Genomic DNA, 26698 nt, shown 5'->3' with positions numbered 1-26698 from the left:
TCCACTCCAGCGTTTATGTCTTGATAGCCCCCATGAAGATAAAAACCTGCCTCACCTCCCTCCAAAGCTACGGAGACAGGTGACAGCAGAATCGTTTTTCTTTTGACCTACATTTTTGTATCCCCCACAAACACTTACTGGGAGGCACCGTGTGTTTGCTGAGGATGCTCCTGTCTGGAGACACTGGCTTGGCCGTGAGTTCTAATTATGACGTTATCCTCTCGTGGGTCCTCCGGCTTCTCCTTGCTTCCTTGTTCTGCCAGTTTGGCTTTTCTGACTCCTTGTGTTGTCTCTTCTAGAATTTGTACCGGTCAGACCTGAACTTCATGCGAGGCGTTCCCTGTGTCATTCCAGGCACGTTAGAGATCGAAGGGAGAAAGAAGGCATCTGAACTCATCAGTGAGGTGACCGGGGACCCTGGAGGGCTGAGGGGTATCCGTCTTATTTCCACGGGAGAAATAAGCATTCAGCTTACTTCTTCCTGCTGAAGCCAGTTAGATGTTAACTGTTAACCGTGGCCGTTCACCGCATAACCTCTTCTGGGGCCTCTGTTCTGTTACGAGATCCTCCATTTAGACTGGATGTCATTTAAGACAGCTTTGCACATATCAAGCCAGTCCCTTATGAACACGTAAGAATTATTCACTGACTCGTAAGATCTGCTTCCCTAGGGTCCCTTTGAAGAGTGGCCCTGTGGTACAATGACAAAAAGGCCGGCTTTGGAGACCAACAGATGGAGACTGAAATCCTAGGCCAGTGCTCATTTGCTGTGTGACCTCCAGCCTGTCACCTGCCCTCTCTGAGTCTCACCTTTGTAATCGGTTAAATGGGGGTCCTCCTACCCCTCTCGTTTAGTTTTTATGAGGATTAGCGCTAATAGTCCCAGCAACTATGCTTCTGCGGTGGCTGGGAAATGGTTGTTAGAAGCTTGGTGATAATTTCATGGTAAAAATACAGAAGTCTAGAATTCTAAGCCCTTTGAGCTTCTGAGGAATCTTACTTACACCTGCAAGGGCTCTGGGACGTCCACTCACTGTAGATGCAAGGACAGGAGGGCATAACAGAGGGCACTGGAAGTATCAGGTGGGCTCACACATTGATTAGGAGCTCTGAGAAAACGGAGCTGGCCTCACCGTGGGAGTTCAGATTGAACTTTGCGCTTTACTTTTCCAGTGAAATCTCAAAAGAGAGTGGTTTCTGAACCTGGTGGGGCATCAGAATTGTCTTTGGAGCTTGAAAAAAAAATACAGATGCCTGGGCCCACTGACAGTTTAATGAATCCTGGTCTCCCGGGGCGGGGTGCAGGCAATCGGTTTTTTTTTTTTTTTTTTTTTAAGCTGCACAGTTCTTTCTGGGACATTCCCAGAGCCGAGGGGCTCTGGGTCTCCAGTGAACAAAGGTCAGGAGCAAACTGCAAATTTCAATAGTCACGTTCCCATTCATGGCAAAGGGCTAGATGTCCTCTCCTCTTCCTGTGGGTAAGCATCTGATTCAGTCCTTCCTGTCCTCCTCTGCGTCTTCCTCCCTCTGAGCTCTGAGGTCACGAGAACAGGTGTCGGACTGGATTCCGGGGAACAGACTAGCAGCCTTTGCAAAGTGAGATTTTATAACCAGTGCTTAGAGAGCTTCGTCTCCTTCGGGTTTGATGCCTAACAAGTCGTCTTCTTCCCTCAGAGTAAATACCGTCAGCATCCCCAGTCATTCAAGTACACAGCTGTGACAGACACCCCCAGCCTCCTTCATGCAAAACTCAGCAACCAGATTACCAATGAGGTAAAATCGGATGGCTTTGGAATGGCCTTTTTAAAAACTGCTAGCTTGTTAAAAATAACGTGTATTTGTGGGGTCGGGGCCGGGAAAAAGCACGCGTGTTTGCATGGGGGTTTGGAAAGAAAAGAACGTCACATATGGAATGTAAACATTTTCCAGAGGGAAGGAAGGCCCAGTTGGAAATCTGGTTCAGACTCTAGTCTTGCCCCTCAAGGGCCGTCATGAACCAGCAGGATATCCTGGGGGGCTTGTTAGAAGTGCCGAACCTCGGGCCCCACCCCTGACCCACTGAATGCACATGGTCCTTTAACGGGGTCCTCACGTGTTTCCTTGGCACATTAAAGTTTGAGAGTACTGGTCCGTCGTTCATCTGTTCTGTCTAGGAACATAATGGCTAACCGCACGTCCGTGGTCATTCTGATGATTATTCTCGGAAGGATGTGTGGTTATTCAGGGGTGCTGATGCAAGGCCGGTTACGTAGAATGCTGTTGGTCGGACCTCTGGAATTTCTGCCTCCTCCCTTACGTGCTGTTTGCTCACTTTATTTAAATATCTCTACCAGAGCGGCACACAGGGGAAGGGATCTTATTACATAAAATCAGCGGTCCAGCCCCTTTGGTTCTACTTCTCGGTGGCTCTCTTGCAAGTTTGAAACAGAAATCGAGCTCGGCAGAGAATTAAATTTGGCATCGTCCTGAGTTATTCAGATTTTCTTCCTGACTCTTTTAGAAGCCAGTCGAGATTTGGCTATTTATACAATTAGGGTCCACTCTCCCCCAAGTCAAAAAGTAAGAGACAGCAGCGTAGGATAAGAATGTCCCCAAGAGCTTGGGTAGCAACCGTTCTCAATTTTAAATTCCCGTCCAGGCTTTCCTGCCTGCTGCGTGAGCTGGATGCTGTGGGGTAACACTGCCTCTTGTGATGACCTCTGGCCTCAGAGAACTCACCAGTCACAGAGCCATTTCTGATCACAAGAATAGGTGTTTTCGTAACTGGCGGAGGCCGTGCAGGGCGGCCTTGGTGGGAGTTTGCTCACGGAAGGAGCCGGGGCTTTAGGAAAGGATGCAGAACAGAGTTTGGGAACCCCCCTTCCGCCAACCGGGGCTTCTCCCAAATCCCCCCGGATCTTGGTATTTATCGTCTGTACACTATATCCTCAAGGGAAAAGTTTACAATGAGAAGAGCTTTGATAGTGTTCCTAAATGTGGTTTTCTTTCCTCAGCCTATTATTGGGCAAAGCGTAAGGAGGAAAAGTTACCGTTTCTTTTACCCAACATAGGGTCTCAGTGCGGCTTCTGTAACAAAAGGCAGATTAACAAAAGAAAAGCATACTAGTGTATTTAACTCAAGTTTTACATGGTACGGGGAGCCTTCATAAGGAAGTGAAGACAGAAGAAACGGGTTAGACCTGAGCGTTTCAGTACGAGGTTCGATGAAGAGTAGAGAGTCACGGCAAAACGTGATGAGCTAAGAACAGGGGCACACTTAGCTCGGTCTGTTCGCTCAGATTCCTCTCTGCAGCCCGCCGTCTTCGGAGATAAGGACGCTCATCGCCTCTGGGGGTGGGGAGGGCATCTCTCACAGGAGGGTCTTCTGACCTGCTTCAGGAGAGGGGAGAAGAAAGAGCCCTTCTGGCACCTGCTGTTTCCCAGATTCCTTCAGCTTAAAGCGTTCAGTACGCCAAGGTGCCGTATTTTGGGGCGACCTGTCCCGAACCCCGTCAGAAGCAACTTGCAATGTCTTACATACTCCTTTTATGTCACTCAATTTGACTCATGAAAGAACTGACTTTATTGAAAGACAGATCTTCCCCAGGGCTGAAGGTGTATCTGTGGCACAGCGAGTGGCCTTCCGCAAACCTATTTCTGCAAACCTATTTCCCGCCTGCCAGCGAGGGACCTGCAGCGTTGCAGAAGCACTGAGCGTTATCTCCTTGCTTGTTCTTCGTTCTTTTTCTACCCAGCGCCTCTATAAAGCAGCCGGGGACGAGGAGAGGCACCGGTACACAATGACCCTGGGTCTGCCTGAGTTCGCCCGAGCCAAAGCAAACGCGGCCAATCTGAGTGACGTAAGCCTTTCTTGACGTAAGCTGAGGTGCAGACGTGCTCCAAAGCCACGTCTGTCTGTGGCCGTGATGGGCTCTAACGGTGGCCCTTCTGGTGTTCCCAGAAACTTAAAAAATGTCTTTTAGATGCTCATGGTAAATGCATTTTTCCTCAAGTGTGGCGCGTACATATGCGTGAGAGCACGCCAGTGTGTGTGCTAATGAGATTGTCTTTGCAAAAGAGAGCGCTTTTGCTGGTCAGAAATCGATTCTCGAACGCCCTACTACAAATGAAAGGGGTAGCCTTTGTTCGTTGGTTCGTGTAATTTTCTTTTTTTTTTTTTTTAAAGAAGATCTACATGTGTTCCTACTGTAGGCCAAATACAAGGAGTCTTGGCGTAATCTCCGTGCTCAAGGCTACAAGCTGACGATAGACGCTCTTCCCTTCCAGGCTGCTCGCGTCTCTGGAGATATAGCCAGTGATGTGAGTCGAATGATATGACCTTCCATTTTGCCTAATTTCTGTTAACTTCTTGTAAAACAATGTCTACGGCTGATTTTCCTGAATTAAAGCAAATCCATCACCGTGTGAGACAGGATGTCACCTGCAGAATATATTAGTTAGGAATGAGACTCTTTGACGGAGGGAGGGAAAGAAAGGCTCTGTTAATCCGAAGCTAAACTCAGGCAAAGGTCTCCAGCAGGAAAGCGATTAGGATTTGTTTCTAATGGCGGGGTCTCGCCAGCGGTCCCCGCTGTAACGCGTGAGCTGCCTGCTTTCTAACTGCGCCTAGAATTCGACAGAGAACCCGTAAGAGAAATTGTAATACGACCGTAACGCATCTCCCTCTTGGCTCTCTGTAGTTTCACACGTTGGCGTTAGGATTGGCCAGCTGTGTTTCAGCCACTCTGTTGATAGCGTCCATAGCTTTGGGACATGAAGGTGACTTTCTCTTTCCCACAAACAAATCACAGAAAACGTGGACTTCAAATAAATGGATCCTGTCTTTTGGGTTTAATGTTTTGCCAAGTACAAACGGTTAAAGCACGAGTTTCTCTTTTACCTTTTTTGATAAATTCCTTTTGGCCATAGGACACACATAAGGGGAGTGGGGCCCTTCCTTTGGTCCTGAGGATATGGTTTTAATTAGGTAGGAAGAATGGAGCGATGTTTTAATTGTTCAGCCCCCGGGGAGGAAGCATGCTCTCAGGCCACCCTCACTGTGGTTTTTCTTATAATCATCACCTCCTAGTGGAAGAGTGGGTGAGTTTTCTAGGGTCGGCAGTGAAAACATGCAGGTGGGATTTAAGCAGGCCGAAGGCCGGCCCCTGACTGCAGTCTTCCCTTCCAGTTTCTCTACCGACATGACTTTGTGAAGGAGCGAGGTAGGCTGATCGGGACCCGGAGCGTGAGCGAGGACCCCCGGCTCCGGCACTGCTGGCGGGTGGGCCAGCTGCAGAGCGAGCTTCAGTACAGGCGGGGGGCGGCAGGCAGCCGAGCCCAGTGTCACCTGCCCATGGACATGGTGCACCTGGTCCACGCCAGGAAGGCCCAGGCCCTAGCCAGCGATCACGACTACAGGACATGGTGCCACGAGTTCACGGCGCTGCCTGAGGACCTGAAGATGTCCTGGGCCAAGAGAGCTCACGCCCTGCAGAGTGAGGTAGGAGACCTTCGGGCTGCACGCCAGCCCCTGACCTTCCTCCCCCCGCCGAGGCTGGATGTAAATCTCTGCTTCTTCCTTTGCGTTTCGGTCCCCCCCCCCCCCCCCCCCCCGCCCCGCCAAAGCTAAAACTTGCCGGGTCTGTGTCGGGCCATCTAGGTTGGAATCATTCGGTTGTTTGATAACTGTTTCTTGAGTACCTACTACACCTTTCCAGGCCCTGGGGATTACCACGGTCAACAGGAAAGTCAAAAACTGCTGCTTTCCCGGGGCTTCCAAGATCTGGGAGGGAGAAGGACTGTGATAAGTAGGACACGTGGTACGTCGGGTGGACACACGTGGTGGAGACACACAGAGCAGGGAAGGGGGGTAGGTGGGTGGACCTGTGTGTGTGCAAATTAAAACGGAGGGCGGGGTCAGGGCACTGAAAAGGCAACATTTGAGCAAAGACCAAAGTTGAGGGAAGGAGATACCACTCCAGCCGACAGAATAGCAGATCCAAAGGCCAAGGCCCTGAGCGGGAGGAGCCCCAGCCTATTTGAGGCCAGCACAAAGGAAGTGGGCAAGTGAGGAGGATGTGGTCTGGAGCAGGGGGTCTGAGAGAGAGTAGGGGCTGGACGGTATGCAGTGGGGGGGGGGAAGCTCATGCCTGGCAAACAGTGATCCAGCCACAGCTGACGCTGTCTGCCTGCCTGCCTGAGTGTCCCTCTTGCCACATGCTGCGAGGTGGGGACAGTCATGACTCCTCTTACACAGATGAGGTCACTGGGAGATGCCCAGGCAGGACTGACCCCAGAACCCATCATCTTACCCATCTTGCTCTCGAGGAGGGAGCTCCTTGCAGGGGAGTCAGGCTTCCTACAACCCAAGTGTGGACACTGAGACCCAGAAAAGAGAGGTCCTCACCCAGGCCAGGGCACCAGCCCCTCCCATACGTGCTGACATCGGTTCCCTCCTCCTTCCAGGCCTCAGCGTCTCCCGCTGGGACAAGGTAACGATGATAATGTGGGTGTGGTCAGTGGCAGGCACTGAACCACGTGAACTTGTACGTGTCGTCTCTCTCAGCCCTAGGAGGAAGGAGCTCTCCTACCAGGCTTTCTCAACTCCAGCACCTCAGATGTTCTGGGCTGGGTGATTCTCCATGGTGGGGCCCGTCTGGTGCACGGTGGCCTCTACCCACTAGATGCCATGGCACTGCCCTCCCCCCCGGTGTGACAGTCAGAATGTCTTGAAATATCGCCAAATGTACGTGGGGGGCAAAACTGCCCCCAGTTGAGAACCCAGTTCTCAGTTTAGGACTGGCCTGTGTGAAACCTCGCATGGTGCCCGGTGCATAGAAACGTGCCAGGAAGTGTTAGCTGTTTTGATTCTTCTCCACACCAAGGTCTTGAGTCTGGTTACCTTTAGGGCAACGACCGCTCTTGAGTTTAGTTACACGGCACAGACAGAATATTATAAACACATAATTGGTGATTAATTCGGACTCCGTGATGTCATGATTCACTGGTCACCTAATTATTCATCGCAGTTCACTGGAATGGCAGTTATCCCAGTCAGGTCGAGTGTGGGGCAGGGGGAGGTCATCGGGCCCCACACAGGGGATGCAGTTACTAAGGGGCCAGCCCGAGTTCCATTAGGAAGGCCTTCCACCTGCTAGATGGCTGTCCTGCCATCTCCAAGAATGGTGCATGGCATGACCATCTTGTCAATGGTCTGTTCCTGGGGGGAAGAGGAACCTCCAGGGCAGATACAGAGACCATCCGGGAGAGGTGAGGGGAGCCGAGCCGGGAGCCCCAAGACACTCGTGGGAAGCCCCACTTTGTCACCCACTGACTCCGTGTCCTGGAACTTTCACTTTGCTTTCTAGGCCTCTGTCCCTCCAACAGAGAAGCAAAGAGGTTTGACCAGTGACGTCAGATCTCAGGGTTCACGGGTAGATGTTTTTAAGATGGTGGCATCAGTATAATGTCAGATTTTTATTTCACGTTTATTTACTTATTTTAAGAGGGGGAGGGGCAGAGAAAGAGAGAGAGTGAGTGGATTTCAAGCAGTCTCCATGCTGTCAGCACAGAGCCCAATCTGGGACTCTGTCTCACAAACCCTGAGATCATGACCTGAGCTGAAATCAAGAGTTGGATGCTTAACCGACTAAGCCACCCAGATTGCCCTCAGATTTTTACTTTACTAAGTGAGGGAAAAAAACCTAAACATTATTTCAAGCTACCATTTATATCAAAGGTTTTTTTTCTGAAAAGAAAGGATATTTTAATGCTTAAAAATGTAGGAAAAACAATCTAAAAAGCAAAGGACTTTCCAAGAGATGGTAGCTGGCATTCTTACACACTTTATGAAATAGGATATGTATTAAAATTTGGAATGCTGAGAAGCTATGGCTTAATTTTTTTAAATCACCGTATGATGTTTCATGCATCGCTTTTTAAACTTCAAGTTTGTTCATTTGGTGGGGGGCGGGTAGATTGCAAGAGGACAGAGGACACCTCGTAATGTTGAGCTGGTTCTGAGGCTTCAGTTTTCTTGTGGTCGTTATTGAAAATCTAATTTCATGTAGTTATGTTGTATTGAAAAAGAAACAAAGGCTCCTTGTGTGTTGACTCAGTTCAGCTCAGTCTGGGGGAGGAACAGTAGCCCCCAGCCTCCGGCTGCTTCTCCTGCCCTCTCCTACCCTGGCCAGAAAGAAAGCTGTGGGTCGGGCCAGAGAGAGCCAAGAGGTGCTCTCCCCCAGGACGAAGGTCTCAGGCCACAGTTGCTCAAGCCATGCTTGCCTCGGGACATGTATGAGATACATGCTGTGCCCAGGCAGTGCTCTACAGTGAATGGCCATGATCTTGTGCGGGGGCTGCAGGGAGTCCTGAAGAGCACCTTCAGGGACCGTCAAGGGGACAGCCCTGACCCCACCCTTTACGGCTGCATGACCTCAGGTAGACTCTGTAAGCTCCGCGAGCCTCAGTTTCTCCATCAGAAACAACAATAACATTAGCTACAATGTTTGGAACGTTTATTCTGGACCAGGCATTTGTTTAAATGGTTTGCACCAACTATCTCATTTAGTATCTAGGTGCATACTGGTGTTCCTCTCGTTTTTACAGATGTGGCAGCTAAGGCACCTGTAATCTTAAATAACTTGCCCAGGGTCACAGGCTGGCAGGGGAATGACTTGCTCCAGACCCTACAGCAAGGAGCAGAGCAGGGCTCGTGTCCAGACTCCTAGTTCAGTGCTCTTTGGCTCCCCCACGTGGCTGGATTAGGACCCCAGGTGCTCCGACTCCTAAGGGTTCCTTCAATGACCGCCTGCGTGGTACACCAAGTGGACAGCCGCCGGTGGCTCTTCTGAGAATCTGAGCAGTCAGTCGAACACCAAAATTGTTCTGCGCATGGGCATAAGAACCCCTCCTTTGAAGGATGCCATGAACAATGCATGAAATAATGAGTCTAAAGCAAACCACACCCTGTGCAAGAGAGTGATTATAAAGGGTCCCATTAATACGACAAATACACCTTCCCACTGGCCGCCTCCTGGGTGCAGTTGTTTACATCGTTGGAAATTGGGGACCCAGTTGCAGCCGGTGCTGCAAAATGGGGGTGCCGGGAAACCCCACGTACGAATCCGAAGGTGGCTTCCAGGCAAGGGAAAACAGCAAGACTGCCATTTGGGGAAGCCAGATGCAGTTGGGCAGCATGCGAGGCTCTCTTATTATCTTAGAATCCTTCTTTAAAACCATCTTTGGGTAGCTGATTCTTCTCAACTCCCCTCTCTCTCCCCCTCTTTCATCGTGAAGTCTGGGGCAGGCGTGTTGTTTTTAGGGTCTGCGTGAATAGTCCAACCTGGGCTGGGAGCTGAAATATCAATAGACGATCCATTTATAAGAGAGTCTGAGGCGCAGTCAGATCTTTGGGGAACCTGCATCTTGCTTTCTGACTTACCTGCGATTGTACTGTTCAGCTCAACAAAAGGCAAGTTGAAAGAGTGTTCCCCACTTCATCTTGCGTATGAAAGGAGCGAGACCCGGCTGTGAAGAGGTCCTGTCGGATTATTCTCTCTAACTTAGAAATTTATCCAATTTTCTCTGTTCTTTATCAGAGTGGAAGGCAAAAGCTTTGCCGGTGTAGACCGAAAGATCGTGGTATAAAAAGCAATCTTACTGACATGGGGTTTTGAAGCCTGCTCCTGAACCTGAGTGATGCCTCCCTTCACCAGTTAGAAAGCAGAGTGGAATTTGCACGGGGGCATTAACCAGCAGACAGTAGATCAGAAACGGACCCTCTTTGAGACCAGCTGTGAGGGACGCTGTGAATCCTGAAATGAAAAGGAACTAAAAAGGCCGAGAGGCTGGTTTCTGGAGTGATATTTTGCGTTACAGCAGAGCTTGTATCTAAATTAGAGAAACGCTATCAACTTCGTTTAGATCCAAATTTGAGATTTCCTTAGAGGGTCTTTTTCCACCTTTAAAAAATGCCTAATTTCCATAAAGAGAAGAAGAAAAGCGTTCATGTGACTGTCTCATCCTAGATAATGGTGGGCAGGTGGAGGGATGGTACTAAGACCTAATGTTTTAGGAGACTCCTGATCAGACTCATTGTCCTACAGCACCACTTAAACTATTTTGTCCCAGGGATGCTGCTGTAGTTCTAATCTTCTGAGTCCTTAAAATGAAAAAAAAGGGTGATAAAGCCCAGCCCGTTTTGACATTATGAGCAAATCCTGGGGAACGGTGGCAGGGGGAGGGAAACGTAGGCACAAAAAGATTAAATTGGCTCCCATACTGTAGGCCGGTTGTATCTAAGCTTGTGCCCTTCTTAGGGTCCTGCTGTAATTGTCCCCACGCCCTCCTGCCCGCCCCCCCGGCCCCCCAAACCACCACGAGACAAAAACAGATCCAACACATAGAGCAGCTTTTGCTCCTGAGGACCCTCAGGCGTTCTCCTGAGCACAGAAGGGTCGTTACCACCTTCAGCTGTCACAGAGAGAAACTGAGTCACATTTGGTAAAGTGATTTGCTCCGCGTCACGGCAGGTTTGACCCAGAGCTCAAAGCCCTTTCGTCGCCTGGAGGTGGGCAAAACTGTTCTGTGTAGGCAGGCAGGCAGGCAGGCAGGCAGTCACCTCACTGCCAGAAGGAAACAAAATAATCCAGGCAGATGCCTGGGCTTGGGTGTAGATCTCCACTCTTCCTTCAAGCGATCATTTGCATCCATTACCTTGGCTTCTAACCCTGCCAGTTCACAGGTGGGGTCTTCTTGTATCTTAGGCACGATCCATTATTTAATTCCTGGCAGAGTGCATGAACTCACGTGGTTGGACTTAACGATGTGCAGACACACTCTGAATGAAGATGTTGACACGTCATGATGAAGCATTATTACAAATCAAGGATCTAGGAATGCCCCGACAGTCTTAGACACTCTCTTGGTAAAAGCCAATGATTTTCTTCCCGCAGTTTCGCTACAAGTCAGACCTGATGGGCATGAAGGGGACGGGATGGTTGACGCTGAGTTCCCCACAGCTAGAGTGTGCAAAGAAGGCTGGAGAACTCATCAGCGAGGTACCACTAACCCGACCCTATCATACGTGCAACCTATAGCGTTCACTTTCTGCTGCAGAGGGAACCTGCTTACAGGGTGGAGATCCCAAGAGGGCCCCGTGGCCACTGGACACCCAGTGTTTTTCTTGGCCTTTTGCAACCCAGTGGCAGGACTGAACAAGATCTCCCTCCACATGAATTCACTTGCTGGGGAGTTAAAGGCATGTTCCCAACTGGGCAGTGAGAGACAGATGATGTGCTAGAAGATTCTCAGTAGGCACATTAGGTAGTCACGAGCTAAGCTGGCCCGTTGTTTTCATGGGGGCACAGAGCTTGCCATCCACCTCCTGAGTTTACTCAGAGAGCCCAGTGTCTGGGGCTTATCTGATTTCAGAAGGTGTTACGCATTGCACGGGGAATGGTTACCTTAACCCAACTCCCCACCGTACTGGTGGCCTGGAGATTCTTGCCCTGGGGTCCCCTTGAGGGTGGCACTGCCTTCTTCCATTTCTTAGTAACAGACCTTACTGGGACCCTGCTGATGCTGAATTCTCCCCTCTACTGAATTCCTTTATTGTGATGAGCCAGGCTATTGTGCAGCTTTCTCTCTGTCTCTCTGTCTCTCTGTCTCTCTCTGTCTCTCTGTCTCTCTCTCTCTCGAGAGAGAAAATACTGGTAAAATGTTCCTTATCACAGGGGCCGCTTGGACCTCTTGTATACCCCTGTGAGCTACCCGCCAAGAAGAGAGACTTGTTTTCCAGTAGTGTCATTGGCCCATTTGGTACTGAGCAGGTGGTGCGGTGAAGCTGCATGCTGAAAAATGCATGGTGCTCACCGGTTTTATGGGAACCTGTGCCTTTTTCTTACAGACTAAATACCGTAAGAAACCAGACAGTATCAAGTTCACCACGGTGGTTGACTCCCCAGACCTGGTTCACGCCAAGAACAGCTACCTGCATTGCAACGAGGTGGGCATCTTCCATCACTCGTCCTAGGTGCCCCCTAGTGGGTAGTGTGCCGCCCAGTACTCAGTGCTTCAGAGGATGGGCTTGGGACAGCTGTGAGCGCAGACCTTCTGTCTACTGCCTGGGTGGTCGAGGGCCAGTTACTTCTCTCTTCTAACCTCCGCTCCCTTATTGGAAAGGACCGCACTGAGAGCACCTTTTCATAAGATGAAGTGAACGAACTGAGGGTTAAATAAATAAATGTGTGTGACACTTTTAGCAAGTGTCTGGAACATAGTCCTCAATAAGTGTCCCCTATTATGGCGTGTTCGCCATCATAACAATACTAAGTATTATTGGTGATCTTTTCGTCAACGTTAGAGAGATTCGTCTCAATTATCGATAGATGGTAATGGAATTAAAGGCTGAACGTAACCCAGTTAGAAAAAAAGAAGAGCCATGTTAAAAGCTTCTTTCTGCTTTTACTCCGTATGATTTAACCTCATTTCTTCTCTCCTGTATTTATTTCGGAGTATAGGAAGTTAAATATTTTTTTCTCTGAAATTGTCAAGGGATTTGATTTTGCACAGAGAAAGCTGACCCCTCATCACACAGAGTCTAAATGTTGTGCCGAAACATTCGTGTTGGCGAAGTCCAAGATGAATTTGGAAAAGGATCAGAATACTGTATTTTCCTCTCTAAAAGTAGATGAGGCTCAATCCCTTCCTAAAATTGTTTGCAACTCTTAGATCAGTGCTCTAAAAATAGGAACTAAGAGAGAGCTCGAGTTTTAAAATTGTGTCTTCCTGGGACCCAGGTAGACTATGAAAACTTTAATTTTCTGGAAACATCTTAAGGCATTTCATGGTAAAAAAAAAAAAAAAAAAGACTTGTTAGCCTTTGTGTCTTTTTATTATTATTCACGTCAAACAGCAAGGGCATTAAGGCATCTCGTTACAAGTAGAAACCTTGAACAATGCTCAGTTGCAAAGATTCTCAAAATATCCACACACCTTATACCATTGTGAAACACGCGGGCGTAGCCAACCAGGATACTGGTTTGGGGCCCATTTGGAGCAGATCTTGATGGATATTTTAAACAGGGTCTATTTAAAACCAGCCGGTCCCACCTGACTCTGGGCACACGGGCCCCTATGGTCAGCCGGTGGGTTCTGGGTTCTGGCGGGAGGCCCTCCACGTGCTGGGCTGGGTTCTGCCCCCGCGATGGTGGGCACTCGGTGGGAGGGGCAGGAAGGGCGTCCGCCTGTTCTCCGCCTGTCACTTCACCCGGTGCAGTTCTGCACTTACCGTGAGCCTGTCTTACCCACAGCGCCTGTACAGGGCGGGCGACGCAGAGTCCCTGCACAGATACACCCCGATCCCCGACCACCCCGATTTCACCAGAGCCCGCCTCAACGCACAGTGCCTGAGTGACGTAAGTGAAGCAGCCGTTCATGTGGTGTGTAAGTGTATTTGTAAATGTATCCATACCCGAGCTGGATGTTACTCGTTGGGGAAGAAAAAGTCCCAGGAGGGAGGACCTGGGTCGGGAAGAACACGGGACCGAGAGTGAGACAGACCACGTGTGCGACTCGGAGCCACCTTCCTCGCCGGGCCTCAGTTTCCTCAACTGGAAAATGGGTTGGAGCCGGGCGAACCGATGCCTGTGGTTCCTCCCAGCTCGGAAATTCTGGTTCTGGGCAGGACGGCAAAGACCTCAGTCGTGCGCTCTCCTGGCCCTGGCAGGGGCAGACGCTTGCTCTGTCTCTTTCCCGGACACGTACCCTCGGCCCTTCGGAGCAGGGTGACTTTGGAGACGCCGTGGCACTTTCTCACCGCACAGTTTGGAAAGACACTGCGGTTGCCGCCCATCGGGCACAAACACAGTCTCCTTTGTGTGCGAGGCGGTGGCCTTCAACACTTCCGTGTCCCTTAGATGTGTGCCCTTTGCGTGCATAACCAAGATGCTGTTTCGTAAACCCAGGCTTGTTGTTAGCAGGGGTCGGAGGCCCCCGGTTGTAATAGAATAGGCAGCCGCTCGGCCAGCAGAGCTGTGATCCTGGGATAACAGGTAGCCAGGCGGCAGAATCAAAAGACGCCGTCAGATCAGAATAACACAGGCTGAGTGTGTCGGCCTGGGGCAGCGCGGGGCCTCCCAGAGTCCGGCCATTCTTCCCTCCCCGGCCCGGCCATTGTGTCCTGGGGCTCCGCGCAGATCAACAGCTGCTACCGTGCACCCCAGAGGTGGCCGCCTCGCAGGGGTTGGCGAGAGGCGCCTTCTAGTTAGCGTGTGTATTAGTTTGTTGCGTTTGTAAAGCCCTGTGGGATCCCACGCGGTGAATGCGACGGGGCTTTGTAAATATGAGTTATTATGACCATTTGATGCTTTTGAGGGATGTGCGAGCGATAATTTTAGAACGGCAGCTCTGGTGGGCTGACCTCCATCTGGGGAAGCGGGACCTCCCCCTCAGCAGAGCTCGGACAAAACAGCCATCATCGCATTAATGCTTCAAGGATGGGAGAAGGCCAGGCCTCCGTTTGACGAACTATTGGAGGCCCATTGCCCCGAAAAACTGGGATAAGACTGCCGGTCCGTTTGGGGGCCAGCTTAAGGAGGACGGCCGCCCCGGGCCGGTGACGGCGCATCTTCCGGCTCACAAGGGACGCCAGTCTGTAGAGTCCCAGAGCTGAAATTAGCCGCCGGGGCATGCGGATATGGAGAACTCATGAACCTCTTTTGAAAGAGCACTTCTTCGGGGGCGTGTAGAATGCACACAATTGGATCAAGTGCTCTGTGAGGAAGATGTGGAGGGAAAGTGACCTTCCTGGGCAAAGAAAGCCATTGAGATGTGTAAGGCAGCCGAAATAACTAAAAATCAAATGACTCTAATGTGTGAGGATGAGGACAAAACTGTGCCCACTGTGATAAAGAAGAGAAACGCCCAGGGTTCCAAATCAAAGCGCCTACGGAATGTAAAGGCTCCCAGTGGCAAGGCAGAAACCTCAACAGAATAAAAAAACTCAGGGAGGAAGTGATGACAATCAAGCAAATAGTATACAGGGAGAAGGGGGGCAGGAGAAAGGGAGCAGGCGCCTTGGGGAGAACCCCAATTTGGGCCACACTGGCTCGTTGGCCCTCGGCTGCAGAGACCCGGAAGCGGGGGCGCATCCGACACCACCGTGGGGTGACGTGGGAGTTTGAGGCGGAGTGAAGCTTGGTGTCCCTACCCAGCCCAGATCTGGTGTGGAGGCCCTCTTTTGGGAAGGCGCCAACCATCACCTTCCCAGGGGACGCTAAGAGTTGGGACTCTGTGTGCTGGGCCGCCATATTAGGGAGCATAATGCTAAAGGCGACGGTGGGTCTGTCTTTATCTGAACGCTCCTCCCCTTGTACGTATCCCTCGGTCACGCCTGCTTAACTCAGGGGCGACCCGGGAAATGGAATCCTTTGGGCCCTGTCTGTGACCCATCGATTAGGTGATTGCCCCAATGGTTACGGGCTCTGTATTTCTAGGCCCTTGAACGCAGTAGGTATTTGGCTCGTGGTTGGCAGCGTTGGGTGTTGGAGGTGGAGGCCGTGATGAAGGTGAAGGTGATGGATGGCGGTACCTAAAAGCACGGAGCTCGGCCGTGCCTGGCTCAGCCTCCATGGGCCCCTCTGGTTCCGGGCCCAGGTGTGCGGCCGTGTGAGGCACTTTGCTTTTTATCTGCCATCCCTGCTTTGCTTAATCTCCTCAATCCCCTGTAGAACAGAGCCTCAGGCTTGACCTCTATTTCCAAGTGACAAAAGTAAGGTTCTTAAAGGGCCTTCTGACCCGCTGGGGCTCTTGGAAAGAGTGAGCCACAGACACGGTCTGGGGCTGTCACTTTGTCGTCTGCTGCTGATGTGCCTCGCCTGCTGTCTCCCTTCTCTGTGGCTGAATAAAGGACAGCCCTCCACTGGGATCTCCAGATGGTTCCTTTCATTGAACCATTCCCTTATCTTGAAAAAAAAAAATTATTAGCTACATGAAGGCATGGGAGATTTTGATGCTCTATCGGTTATGTGGGTCTACCTGAGGACTAAGAGGGTGTGATTACAGACTCCTGGAGGGTGTGTGAGAACAGCTTCAAAAGGGGAAAAATGAAAGAGGAAGATGTGAAATAACATGGGTCAGGAACTCGGTCAGGTTCTTGGCAATCAATTTAATGCAGGTGAAGGCTCTTCCCTCGGTGCATCCTCATGGGGTGCATATGGGACACAGCCCGCTTCATCGCGATGGGTTCACGTGGCTTTGGGAGCTGCCGAGGGGCCCCCGGGGAGTCTTTGGAGCTAACAAACCCATGGGTGCCGGGACCTAAGGAATAGTACTTTCCGCGTATCTGAAGAAACAGAGTTCTCGAACTTTGAGTTCTGTTGTTTGGAAGCTGCAAACCTGAGGCACTGAAAGCGAATGCAAACACAGGGAGGAGTGGGGCAGGGGCCCCTCATACCAACAGGATGTAGCGAATGAGCCGGACTCGCTGAGCCCAGACCCGCCAGGGCAGGGCCTGATGAGCAAGCCAGGGGCTTAGAGCTGCGGCCCTTCGTGGCCAGTCCCACCAGGCTCAGAGCTGGGGAGGTCCTCGGGGTGGATGCGGGGCCGTGGCTCTGTCCTTGGGCCCCTGCAAGGGCAAGGGTGTGTGTTTAGGATCTGTTCCTGCTCAGAACTAACAACATGCCAGATACGGAATTCTCACTCCCTGCTCGTTCGCTTCTTTGTTTTCGCCATCTAGAAAGCCTACAGAAACTCTTGGGAACAGACGCGGGCTGTCGGCTATGACTTCAGGCTGGACGCCATTCCATTCCAGACTGCCCGCGCGTCCAGAGAGATCGCCAGTGACGTAAGACCTCAGGCTCTGTCTCCCTCTGTCACTGAGGGTTTTGACTGGTTTCCCCAGTTCTGTGAAAACGAAAACCACCAGGAACCTAAACTGAACAAATATTTCCAATGAAATTAAAAATAGGTCTTATCTCCCAGAATCTTAGCTAGAAGTTTTAAGTTGGGGAGGGTCGTTTTCCCACTTTCTCTCTCTTAAGAGTGACACTCTTATTATTTTTTTAACTTTTTAAGTTTATTTATTTTGAGAGAGAGAGAGGCACATGGGAGGGGCAGAGAGAAAGGGAGAGAGAGAATCCCAGGCAGGCTGTGCAGTGTCACAGTGCAGATGTCAAGAGCCAGTCGCTTAACTGACTGAGCACCCAGGCGCCCCAAGAGAGACACTATTTTTTTAATGTTTATTTTTGAGAGAGAGAGAGAGAGAGAGAGAGACAGCGTGCAAAAGAGGGAGGCGCAGAGAGAGGGGGAGACATAGAATCTGAAGCAGGCTCCAGCTGTCAGCACAGAGCCCGACGCAGGGCTCGAACCCACAAACCACGAGATCATGACCTGAGCTAAAGTCGGACGCTTAGCAGACTGAGCCACCCAGACAACTCTCAGGAGAGACACTCTTAAAACTTGATGTGTGTGTACCGAGAGGTCAATCAACATGTGATTGATGTGTTGATCCACATAAAAGCACTTTTAGCTGAAGTGCAGCGTGACAGGGTAGAAAGAGATTGAGCTTTCCACCTCGACTCGTCTGAGTTAAAGTCCGGGCTCAGTCATTTAGGACTCAGCTGCGTGGGGTTGGGCAAGTTGCTCACATTCTGTGGAGGCAGATTTCTACATCTATGAGCAACGGGTATAATTTTTATCTCCTAGGACTGTTGTAGGAGTGAAAACAAAATAGTTCAGAGTGTCACGCAAATAACAGGTGTTCAAAACATGGCAGCCATTGTTATGGAAGAGGAAGGCATCACTGACTGGATCATTGATCACGAACAGCTTGTCTCTGCCCACAATAAGTACAGAAACCAAGGGCAAGCATTTAGAAACATTTGCAGCAACTAGCTATGGTGACAGCCAAGCATGTGCCCGGTGGACTTATCTTGAGCAGGGCAGGGGCCGCATTGGGTGTCGTCACACGCACAAGGCACCCCACTGCAGGTGCGGTAGAACCACATCTGGGACCTTGACGGATTGGCAATTTAAAAAGCAAGACAAGGGGTGCCTGGGTGGCTCAGTCGGTTAAGCGTCCGACTTCGGCTCAGGTCATGATCTCATGGTCTGTGAGTTCGAGCCCCACGTCGGGCTCTGTGCTGATGGCTCAGAGCCTGGAGCCTGTTTCGGATTCTGTGTCTCCCTCTCTCTCTGACCCTCCGTGTTCATGCTCTGTCTCTCTCTATCTCAAAAATAAATAAACGTTAAAAAAAAATTAAAAAAATAAATAAATAAAAAGCAAGATGAAATGAATCTGGCCCTTCACTATAGATGGTTTGAGGGGCCCGGGTCCCTGCAAGCTGGAAAAAATCAAGGGAAGAGTGGCTGCTGACAGAGTGGGCGCGTTCCTCTTCCTGTTGGGTTCATTACGGCGGCAATAACACCCAGAGCCGCCACTCGGTGGGCGTGAACCTGTGCCAGACGCGAAGCTTAGCCCCCAGCTCGTTGAATCCCGTCAGTGTCCCGTGGGGCGGAGGTTCATTCTCCCATTTTATCAGGTGGGGAAACTGAGGCTCAGAGGGACTCAGTCACTGGCCCGAGGCCACAGAGCTAGAAGGTAGCAGCGGGGGAGATCCCAGGTGTACCTGAATCCGAAGCTGCGCCCTTCCCCCATCCTTGAACTTCCTGCTGAGACCCCGGGGGGCTGGCGGGGGAGGGGAGGCAGGCACCCAAGACCCCCCTCTGCTCCTCTGACCTGCAGTTCCGGTATAAAGAGGCCTTCCTGAGAGACCGGGGCCAGCAGATTGGGTACCGCAGCGTCCAGGACGACCCGAGGATGAGGCATTTCCTCAACGTCGGCAAACTCCAGAGTGACAACGAGTACAAGAAGGACTTCGCCAAGCGTCGGTCTCAGTTCCACAGCCGCCCAGACCAGCCCGGCCTCCTCCAGGCCAGGAGGAGCCAGCAGCTGGCCAGCGACGTGTGCTACAGGCAGCCCCTGCCCCAGCCCACCTGCGACCCCGAGCAGCTGGGCCTGAAGCACGCGCAGAAGGCCCACCAGCTGCAAAGCGATGTGAGCTGCACCCCCCCCCCCCCGCCCCCGCCCGGCCGAGACCCTTCCTCCTGTGCCTCGGCCTCTCCTTCCCCACGTGGAATTCTCCACTCTGTGGCCAGATCACCCCCAAACCCTGCTGACCTATTCCTCTTGCTTCCCTCCTTCCCCCGAAAGGTCAAGTACAAATCAGACTTGAACCTGACCAGAGGTATCGGCTGGACCCCTCCCGGCTCCTACAAAGTGGAGATGGCCCGGCGCGCGGCAGAACTGGCCAAGGCGAGGGGCCTGGGTCTCCGGGGGGCTGACGTGAGTAGCAAGCTCCAGACCCACCCCGGCTGGCACGGCCGTGGGGAAAGGCAAACTCGTTGTTTCTTTTCAAACTTTATTTTTGGCCAAAGGTCAGCCGGCTCTAAAGAAGTGTGAAATGCAGCTCGAGCAAGGCGCCTAATTTCATGGGTCTGAGATGACCAGGCGGATGACACCCGGGTTAAACTTCCTGCAGGGTTTTCTCTGAAGTCACAGCCATTAGTTCTGCGGAGACAAACCTACCGGGGCTACATCAATCCCGGGCCATGGAAGCCCAGGCTGTGCTGACTGCTTGCTCGTTACATTTGCAGAAAGGGTCAGGGACTCGCTGGCTGCAACAGTCCGGGTTTTGAACCCTGCTTTGTTCAGAAGAAAGACACCACGTCTAAATGAGAGATTGGCTTTGCTTCGCTCTCCTTCTTGCCTCGAGGATCGTTTTTCTTGGGGAGGGTGGAGGAGGGGAAGGGCAGGGGAGGGAGAACGTTTTAAATGCTCCGGGGGCATCTTAGGCAGCTCGCGTGTGGGAGCGGGGCGGAAGCTTCGTTCGGACTCAGGGAGGTATGTTTGATTCCTGCAGGGGGGACCAGAGGCTGCGGAGCCCGCGGATAATCAGAGGGGGGACGTGAACCCAGACGCCATGGAGATTCTGCACGTCAAAAGGAGGAGGGGTCTGCCCTTGTGAGCACGCGGCATCCACCCAGGATTCTTGGGAGAGCGGCTGGGGAGGAATTGTGCCCACCAGAGACATGCTTCTGTTCCAGCAAGCCAAAAAAAAAAACCAAAAAACAAAAAAACATGACACACCAGCCCATTCCCTGAGCCGCTTTACTTAACGACTCTTAGAAAGCTACGGAGAATGTCGTATTTTCGGTCCTCCGGGTCATCCTGGAAGGGGGTGACCCGTTCTGCTGTGTACTTTGGGTGTCTGACATGAGGAATAAAGACGTAAAGGTGACTTCCAGTGGCTCTGGTCATTCTTTAATCCCACATTTGCAAATGTCCGAGGTAAAGGCAGTCTGTGGTTTTCTAGAAGGTACCATCGCTTGAAGGGAAGCAAAATACAGGTTGCGTTGCTTCTGGCATATCTTGGTCCAGGATGCGCCAGGCTGGGCGGCCGTTGTCTCTGTGTAGGGCGCAGACTCTTGGCTGTATGGCCTCCCAGGGACGCCCAGGGTGTCCGTGCTGCCCATGAGGGTGTGCCTTGTCTGGGTGCTAAGGAGAATGGGCTCTCAGGTTAAGAAGACACCTTAGAAGCTAGTCTCCCTTTGGATGGTGTCTTTGATCCAATTTAGGAATTTGGTCACTAGGGTGTAGACTCCTGGCTTCTTCCCACATTCCAGGCCCCAGCTCACTATCCCATAGACATAGTAGGTGCCATTCTTCTCACAGGTCAGAGGGCCTCCGGAGTCACCCTAAGGGAAAAGACACGCGAGTTCAGCTTTGTGAATCAGAGCACTTTCAGAGACACCCCCACCTTCCATGAGGAGATGCCAGGGGGTGCGGTCACCCCGGTGGGTTTCCCTGGAGAGTGCTGGCAGGGACCCTCCTATGCCTTATGTGACCCAGAGTTCTGAAGGGAGAGATGTGAACGCCAACACATGTCCCTGAGTTCATGAGGGGTTGGCAGATGAGCCACGGGGCTGGGTCACGTGCCTTGGTCACACCCCCACGTCCATGCTCTTACTCATGACCCATAGTCACACAGTGAATTCTCAGGGGCCCTCAACTTCTCATTCATGCAGGGGCCTCGGTAGGGAGCAGTGCCCTGTTTGGCCAGAGCCCTTGAAGGGACCCGAAGGGGCCACGCACAGGGTGGGGAGGACAGGGCGTAGAAATAGCATGGCCCACATGTTCGACATGGTCTGTGGGGTTAGATCTTCCGGGTTCCAGACCAGGCTTTGGACAGCCAACTGGGCCTCAGTTTCTCACATTGCAAACTTGGGGAGAGCAACCGACCATCCCCCACCCGCCCTGGCTCTTGCACGGGTTAATGTTTGTAAAGCACCTGGAACGGTGCCTGGCTCATACTGAGCCCCCAGTTAAATTAGCAGGAGGAGCATGGAGAGAAAACATAGCTCTCAACGCGTATCTCCACTTAACACACGGCAACCGATAGGATCTTCAGTGGCTAAAGCTCTTCGGATCTTAGCCACATCTTCGGATTTTACGTAGACGTGATTTCCATATTATAGACTAGGCACCCAAGACCGGGGAATTATTTCGGTGTAATGAACTGAATGTTTGTGTCCCCCCCCCCGCCCCCGCCCAAATTCATATGTTGAAGCCTAATTCCCCAATGTGATGGTCTTAGGGGGCGGGGCCTTTGGGAGGAGATAGGCAGAAAATTCTAAATTTGGTTGTGCCTCGGAGTCTAGGAAGGACGTCTCTTGTGAGATGTGACCCCTGGGGAGTGTCGGGCAGGCCCTAGGTTGGCTGTTGCTACAGAGGAGCCACTCAGCCACTTAGTTTGCTAGGCCTAAATCCCCCTCCCCTTCTCTATGTCTCTCTCTCTCTCTCTCTCTCTTTCTCTCTCTCTCTCTCTCTCTCACACACACACACACACAAAGCCTAATAATTAGTTAATATTATCATGAGTTCTCTGGGCCTGTCATCTTTCTCCTTCTAGCCACTGGTCTTTTGGATAGTTCTGTACTGGGATTTTCAGACATGCTGCCCCGTTCTGAGGCCAGAAGCACCATTTTCACATTGAAACACAGCGAAGCAAATTCCTGCTCTGCCCGTTCACCACCCAGGTGCTGTAGGCCCAGATCGTTTCTCTGCGCATCTGTAAAATGAAGACAATGACAGCTCCTTCACCAGTGTCACGCCTGCCAGTTACTATGCTCAATCATCCTGGATGGATGTGGATTCCGACTTGCCAGAGGACAAGTATGCCTGCCTGTGCCTTAGCTTTATGGCAGGTGGACCTCCGAAACTGCCTCCCAGCCCTGGGCTCTTGGTCTGGCCTCTGTGCCCGGTGTATGTTCCCGGCCCACGTCTCCCTCCCCAAGTGCCATTTGGAGTCTCTGACCTGGCAGGAGTCTTTTCCAGGCTTCTGAAGGTTTCCTGCACAAATCATGCTGTTGTCGATCATGTGGTCATAGAGTCGGTGGGAGTTGCACAAAGTACTGGCAATCAGCTTGACCTTGGCATCCAGGAGCTGGCGGGACCCTTCCCCTGTGGGACAGAGAAAAGAGATTGCCACTGTGGGGACCCGGGTGACACCTGCCCCTCCAGAAGCTAGCACTGATAAAAAGAGGGCCACAGCTCTGAACTCAGAAAGGAAGGTTTTTCCGGGAGATGGGCAGAAGAGCTTCATGTTTTAAGGATGGGGACATTTGCCTCCGGCCTTCACTGTGGTTTTATAGACCCTCATTGCTTTGCTTATCACAATGCAGCAGAATCATTTATTCCCTCTTCTGTCTGCCCGGCTAGACCATCAGATCAGAAGGGCAGGGATAGTGGCTTAAGCCATTTTTTAAAACTTCCTAGCAGAGGGCTGGTACACAGTAGATTCGTAATGATGGACCAAGTGCCCGATTGCTCCTCTAGATGACCCACTTCCCAGAGTAGACATTTCTTTTCCCGAGGATCCTCTGTTCTGCTCGGTCTGCTCTGGTCAGCACAGTGATATCGAAAGGTTTAGGTGCAGGACAATGAAGATCCCTACAAAGATCAGTCTCTGGCTACCCCCAGATCTGGTTAACCAGAAGCCTTCATTCCCAAAAGCCTTCTGACAAATTTGTGTATTACACTACCTTTTCTTCACGAATACAGGTCTATTTAAAGTGTTTCTTGCTTTCCGTCATTAAGGACAAGATTTGGAGGGAAGAGAAATCTATTTTGAGTATTTGAGAAAGACTTGAAATACACTTCGGAATTTCATATGTTAGGGAATATAATCTTGTCGGTACATGAGGAAATTAATCCTGTGGTTACTTTTTTTAAAAAGACCACATTGGGGCGCCTGGGTGGCTTGGTCGATTGGGCGTCCGACTTCGGCTCAGGTCATGATCTCACGGTCCGTGAGTTCGAGCCCCGCATCAGGCTCTGTGCTGACAGCTCAGAGCCTGGAGCCTGTTTCAGATTCTGTGTCTCCCTCTCTCTCTGCTCCTCCCCAGTTCATGCTCTGTCTCTCTCTGTCTCAAAAATAAATAAAAGTTAAAAAAATAAATAAATAAATAAATAAAAAAGACCACATCCTAGAGGCCAATCAATAGCTTGAGTTAAAAAAATTTATAGAATGCCTACGATGTGGTGAGCCCTGAGCAAGGCACTATGGGAGAGACCGATGAACAAGAGTGGACCCTGCCCTCCAGGGCCTGACTTAGTGAATATCTCCATAGAATTCTATCAGCTCCTATTATCATGATTCCAAGCCTAGGAGGTAAGTGTGGTTATGGAGAAACTAAAACCCAGCTGTCCAAGTGACAAAGCCAAGAACCTAACACAAGTCTGTCTGATGCCAAACCCATCTTCTTTATGATCTATCTATCCTCTTTCCAATCTGCCTAGGGAAGGAAGGAGAAAGATCTCCATGGATACAGTATCAATGCTTGATGGACGTCAAGGATCCCATCAGAAGCTAGCATTGATAAAAAGACTGATGAGATTTAACTAGAGCTTTAGTGATGAGGCAATCTCTTATTTTTGGTAATACTTTTTTTTTTTTTTTTTTGGTAATACATTTTCAATGGAACATGATGTCAAGTTCAGAAGGGCAGTTGAGTTTGACCCTTGCTTCTCTGGTTGATGCAACTTACCTGAGTCTCAGGAGAATGCGTGGCCAGACTCACCTGTTTCTGTCACACCCCAGCCAGAGATGTGGCACTCAGTCCCAGAGGGGAAGGCACCATCGGGCAAACATACAGTCTTCACATATTTGGATTCCAGAGCACAGTGACCATCCACCGGCTTTAGCTTGAGCAAAGCTAGGTAAGGAGAAAAAGAGGAAATGAGCGATGGGGTCCTCTCTGCCAAAGGAGCACTAGCTTCAACTCGATCGGAAGGGAGACGTGGCAAAGCCCCACTCCCAATACCCGAGAAACTAATGACTTCCTCCTCAGTCATTGAGTTCTTTTAACTTCCACCAGGGGAGGAGTAGGACTTCAGGATGAGAGCAATATCAAAAAATAACAGTTGAGTTTGAAATAATTTCTAATCCATTTTTTAAAAGAATAGTCTTCAAGAGGGGGAAAGAAAAAGATAGTGAGGAAGGAGAGAGAGTGTCAGGTCCCAGGAATGGAGAACGTACCTACTGAACAGCCAGTAGCTTAACATTATCGCCTCCACACCTGAGTACCTCCCAGGTGCCTGATGTACACGGGGACACATACACGTCATGTCATTTAACACATAGGAAGCTGAGCGTTGTACACAAGTGTACCCATTTTATAGAAGGGGAGCTGAGGCTTGGGGAGGTGAAGTCAGCTAGTAAATGAGAGAGTTGGGATTCAAGGCTGAGCTCTTTCCACAACACAGTGTTGCTAGTTTCTCTTCCCCTCATTTATCATAACACTAACACAGACCTTTAGGACTAAAAGGCTCTGGAATAAATTCTCTTCCTTATGGAGTCTGTGAGGGACCAAAAAGATAAGAACATCTTCTAGAACCAAACCTCAGCTTTCCATCAGTAGTGAAATCCGCCCAGGACAAGACCCATGGGAGATCCACCATAGAAGACACTTGCCAATATCATTGTGGGGAATCTCGTCTCTTTCATTATAGTGGCTGTACTTGAAAATCTTCTCCACCCCGAATCTCTGCTCATGGAATTCTGTCTTCTTCAGGTCCTGGTCCCCTAACACCACTTTCAGATGTTTGGTTTTTATGCTGCAAAGGAAGGTGAGATGGTAAGAGACTGAAGCCAAGACTCTGCTCCTAGTGAGCTGTGTGACCCTGGACGGATGGCCTGACCTTCTGCAGCCTTGGCATCATCTGTGACTGTCATCTTGCTCACGGAACTCTGCTGTGGGCCCAAATAAGAAAATGTGAGGAAGCTGCTTTATTAATGGACCGGTCTACAAATGTAAGCGGAAACATATATCTCATATTTCCTGGGAGACCTTCCATTGCCCCTAGGATTTGCTAAAGAGCAGCCAATTGACTTCTTGAACAACTATTCCTTGTACAGGCTAATGTTTGCATGTTTGAGGAACATCTCCTGGAATCCCAGAAGAAACTGTTTAATGCCAGGGTGGATTGGAAGACCTTCAAGGTCACCACCAAAACCTGGGCTATGTGGGACCAGGCCTGACCATGAACTTGGGGAACTCAGGGGAAGCGGTGATAATTCAGGCTCCTCAGTAGGTACTGGTTTCTCTAAGCCATCCAGGAGTCATGGCTGAAGACACCAGGAGGTTCATGGGAATGGCATCAGATGGGAGCATGCTATATTTTTCTATTCAAGGCCAGGCTGGAAAGGTTAAGGAAACGGGTAAATCCGGGTTCATATCCCACTTACCTATTCACTTCCCACATGACTTCAGGCAAGGTGCCAAACTTTCCCAAGACCCAGGGTTTTGTTTACGAAATGGGAATAATAATCAACTTTTTCACTGCACAGATATTTACTAAGCACTTGCTCTGTATGAAGACCTGTACTCGGCATTGGGTATACCACAATTAATCAGAGTAAAAACCCCTATCTTCCCTCAGTAGATAGTTTTGAGGATTAACTGTCATAACACGTGCAATGCCTGTGGTAGTTCTTTTCCATCCGGTTTTATGGAGCCACTCTTTTGCCCTTAGAGCTAGATTAGACTCTCTGATCCTGCCAGAGTCACCAAGATGCTGCTCAGATGGGAAGAAGAGAACACCCCCAGAGATTCGAGTCACCCTGGCCTCTGCTTTCAGCAGGCACCTACTCAGTGCAGTGGGCAGCAGTAAGCACCCAGCAGGGGTGGATCAGTGAGCCCCCACAGAAGTGGCCCTGGGGCATGGAGGCAGTCAATGGCAATGAGGTCTGCAGGGATGCCTGCCATGGGTGCTTGCCCGCTGTGCTCTTGAAGCCTCCGTAGATCCTCTTGACCTTCCCCATCTCAGTCTTCCCGCATGAATCAAACCCTGGAAGCTTGGACAGAGGCTCTGTGGGGCTTCCCTCTGGGTCAGCAATGTCTGAAAGACAATGCAATGCAAGAAAGACAAATCATGCTACTCCCTTTCTCTCCAAGGCCTCAGAAGGAACTTGTCAGAGGTATGACTCCAAGTCCAGCAGCTTAGCAAGTTCCAGAGCTAAAAGACCATTCTGACGCATACAAAGTGGACACACAGTAGGTGCGCAATTAATATGTGTTGAATACATTGATGGATATAAAGCAAGTCGATAGAATTAACAATGAAGATGTTGCTTCTTATTTTGATATGGAGACAAAA

General features: G+C 50.7%; 2 protein-coding genes across 11 annotated transcripts in view; one reads left to right on the top strand and one right to left on the bottom strand.

The window, feature by feature from the left end:
• NRAP (nebulin related anchoring protein) overlaps positions 1 to 20270 on the top strand; it is a 76687-nt gene extending 56417 nt beyond the window's left edge. For 9 of the 10 annotated variants that reach the window (XM_047824878.1, XM_047824876.1, XM_047824875.1 and 6 more), the window contains 12 exons: positions 300 to 404; positions 1675 to 1773; positions 3735 to 3839; positions 4192 to 4299; positions 5168 to 5479; positions 10935 to 11039; positions 11888 to 11986; positions 13293 to 13397; positions 16718 to 16825; positions 18725 to 19036; positions 19193 to 19324; positions 19902 to 20270. In XM_047824878.1, coding sequence (XP_047680834.1) covers positions 300 to 404; positions 1675 to 1773; positions 3735 to 3839; positions 4192 to 4299; positions 5168 to 5479; positions 10935 to 11039; positions 11888 to 11986; positions 13293 to 13397; positions 16718 to 16825; positions 18725 to 19036; positions 19193 to 19324; positions 19902 to 20006 — 1695 coding nt within the window. In that variant the 3' untranslated portion in view covers positions 20007 to 20270. The remainder of the gene's footprint in view (positions 1 to 299; positions 405 to 1674; positions 1774 to 3734; positions 3840 to 4191; positions 4300 to 5167; positions 5480 to 10934; positions 11040 to 11887; positions 11987 to 13292; positions 13398 to 16717; positions 16826 to 18724; positions 19037 to 19192; positions 19325 to 19901) is intronic. The other variant, XM_047824877.1, reaches the window with a different exon arrangement.
• Positions 20271 to 20571: 301 nt separating this feature from the next.
• The window catches only part of HABP2 (hyaluronan binding protein 2), a 32575-nt gene continuing 26448 nt past the window's right edge, over positions 20572 to 26698 (bottom strand). The window contains exons 9-13 of the mRNA XM_047826150.1: positions 26191 to 26440; positions 25014 to 25156; positions 24121 to 24255; positions 22356 to 22501; positions 20572 to 20736 (exon numbers count right to left, since the gene is read on the bottom strand). Of these exons, the coding sequence (XP_047682106.1) occupies positions 20572 to 20736; positions 22356 to 22501; positions 24121 to 24255; positions 25014 to 25156; positions 26191 to 26440 (839 nt within the window). The remainder of the gene's footprint in view (positions 20737 to 22355; positions 22502 to 24120; positions 24256 to 25013; positions 25157 to 26190; positions 26441 to 26698) is intronic.

This window comes from Prionailurus viverrinus, chromosome D2, assembly GCF_022837055.1.
Source record: "Prionailurus viverrinus isolate Anna chromosome D2, UM_Priviv_1.0, whole genome shotgun sequence".
NCBI lineage: Eukaryota > Metazoa > Chordata > Mammalia > Carnivora > Felidae > Prionailurus > Prionailurus viverrinus.
This window is presented reverse-complemented; position numbering and strand designations above follow the sequence as displayed.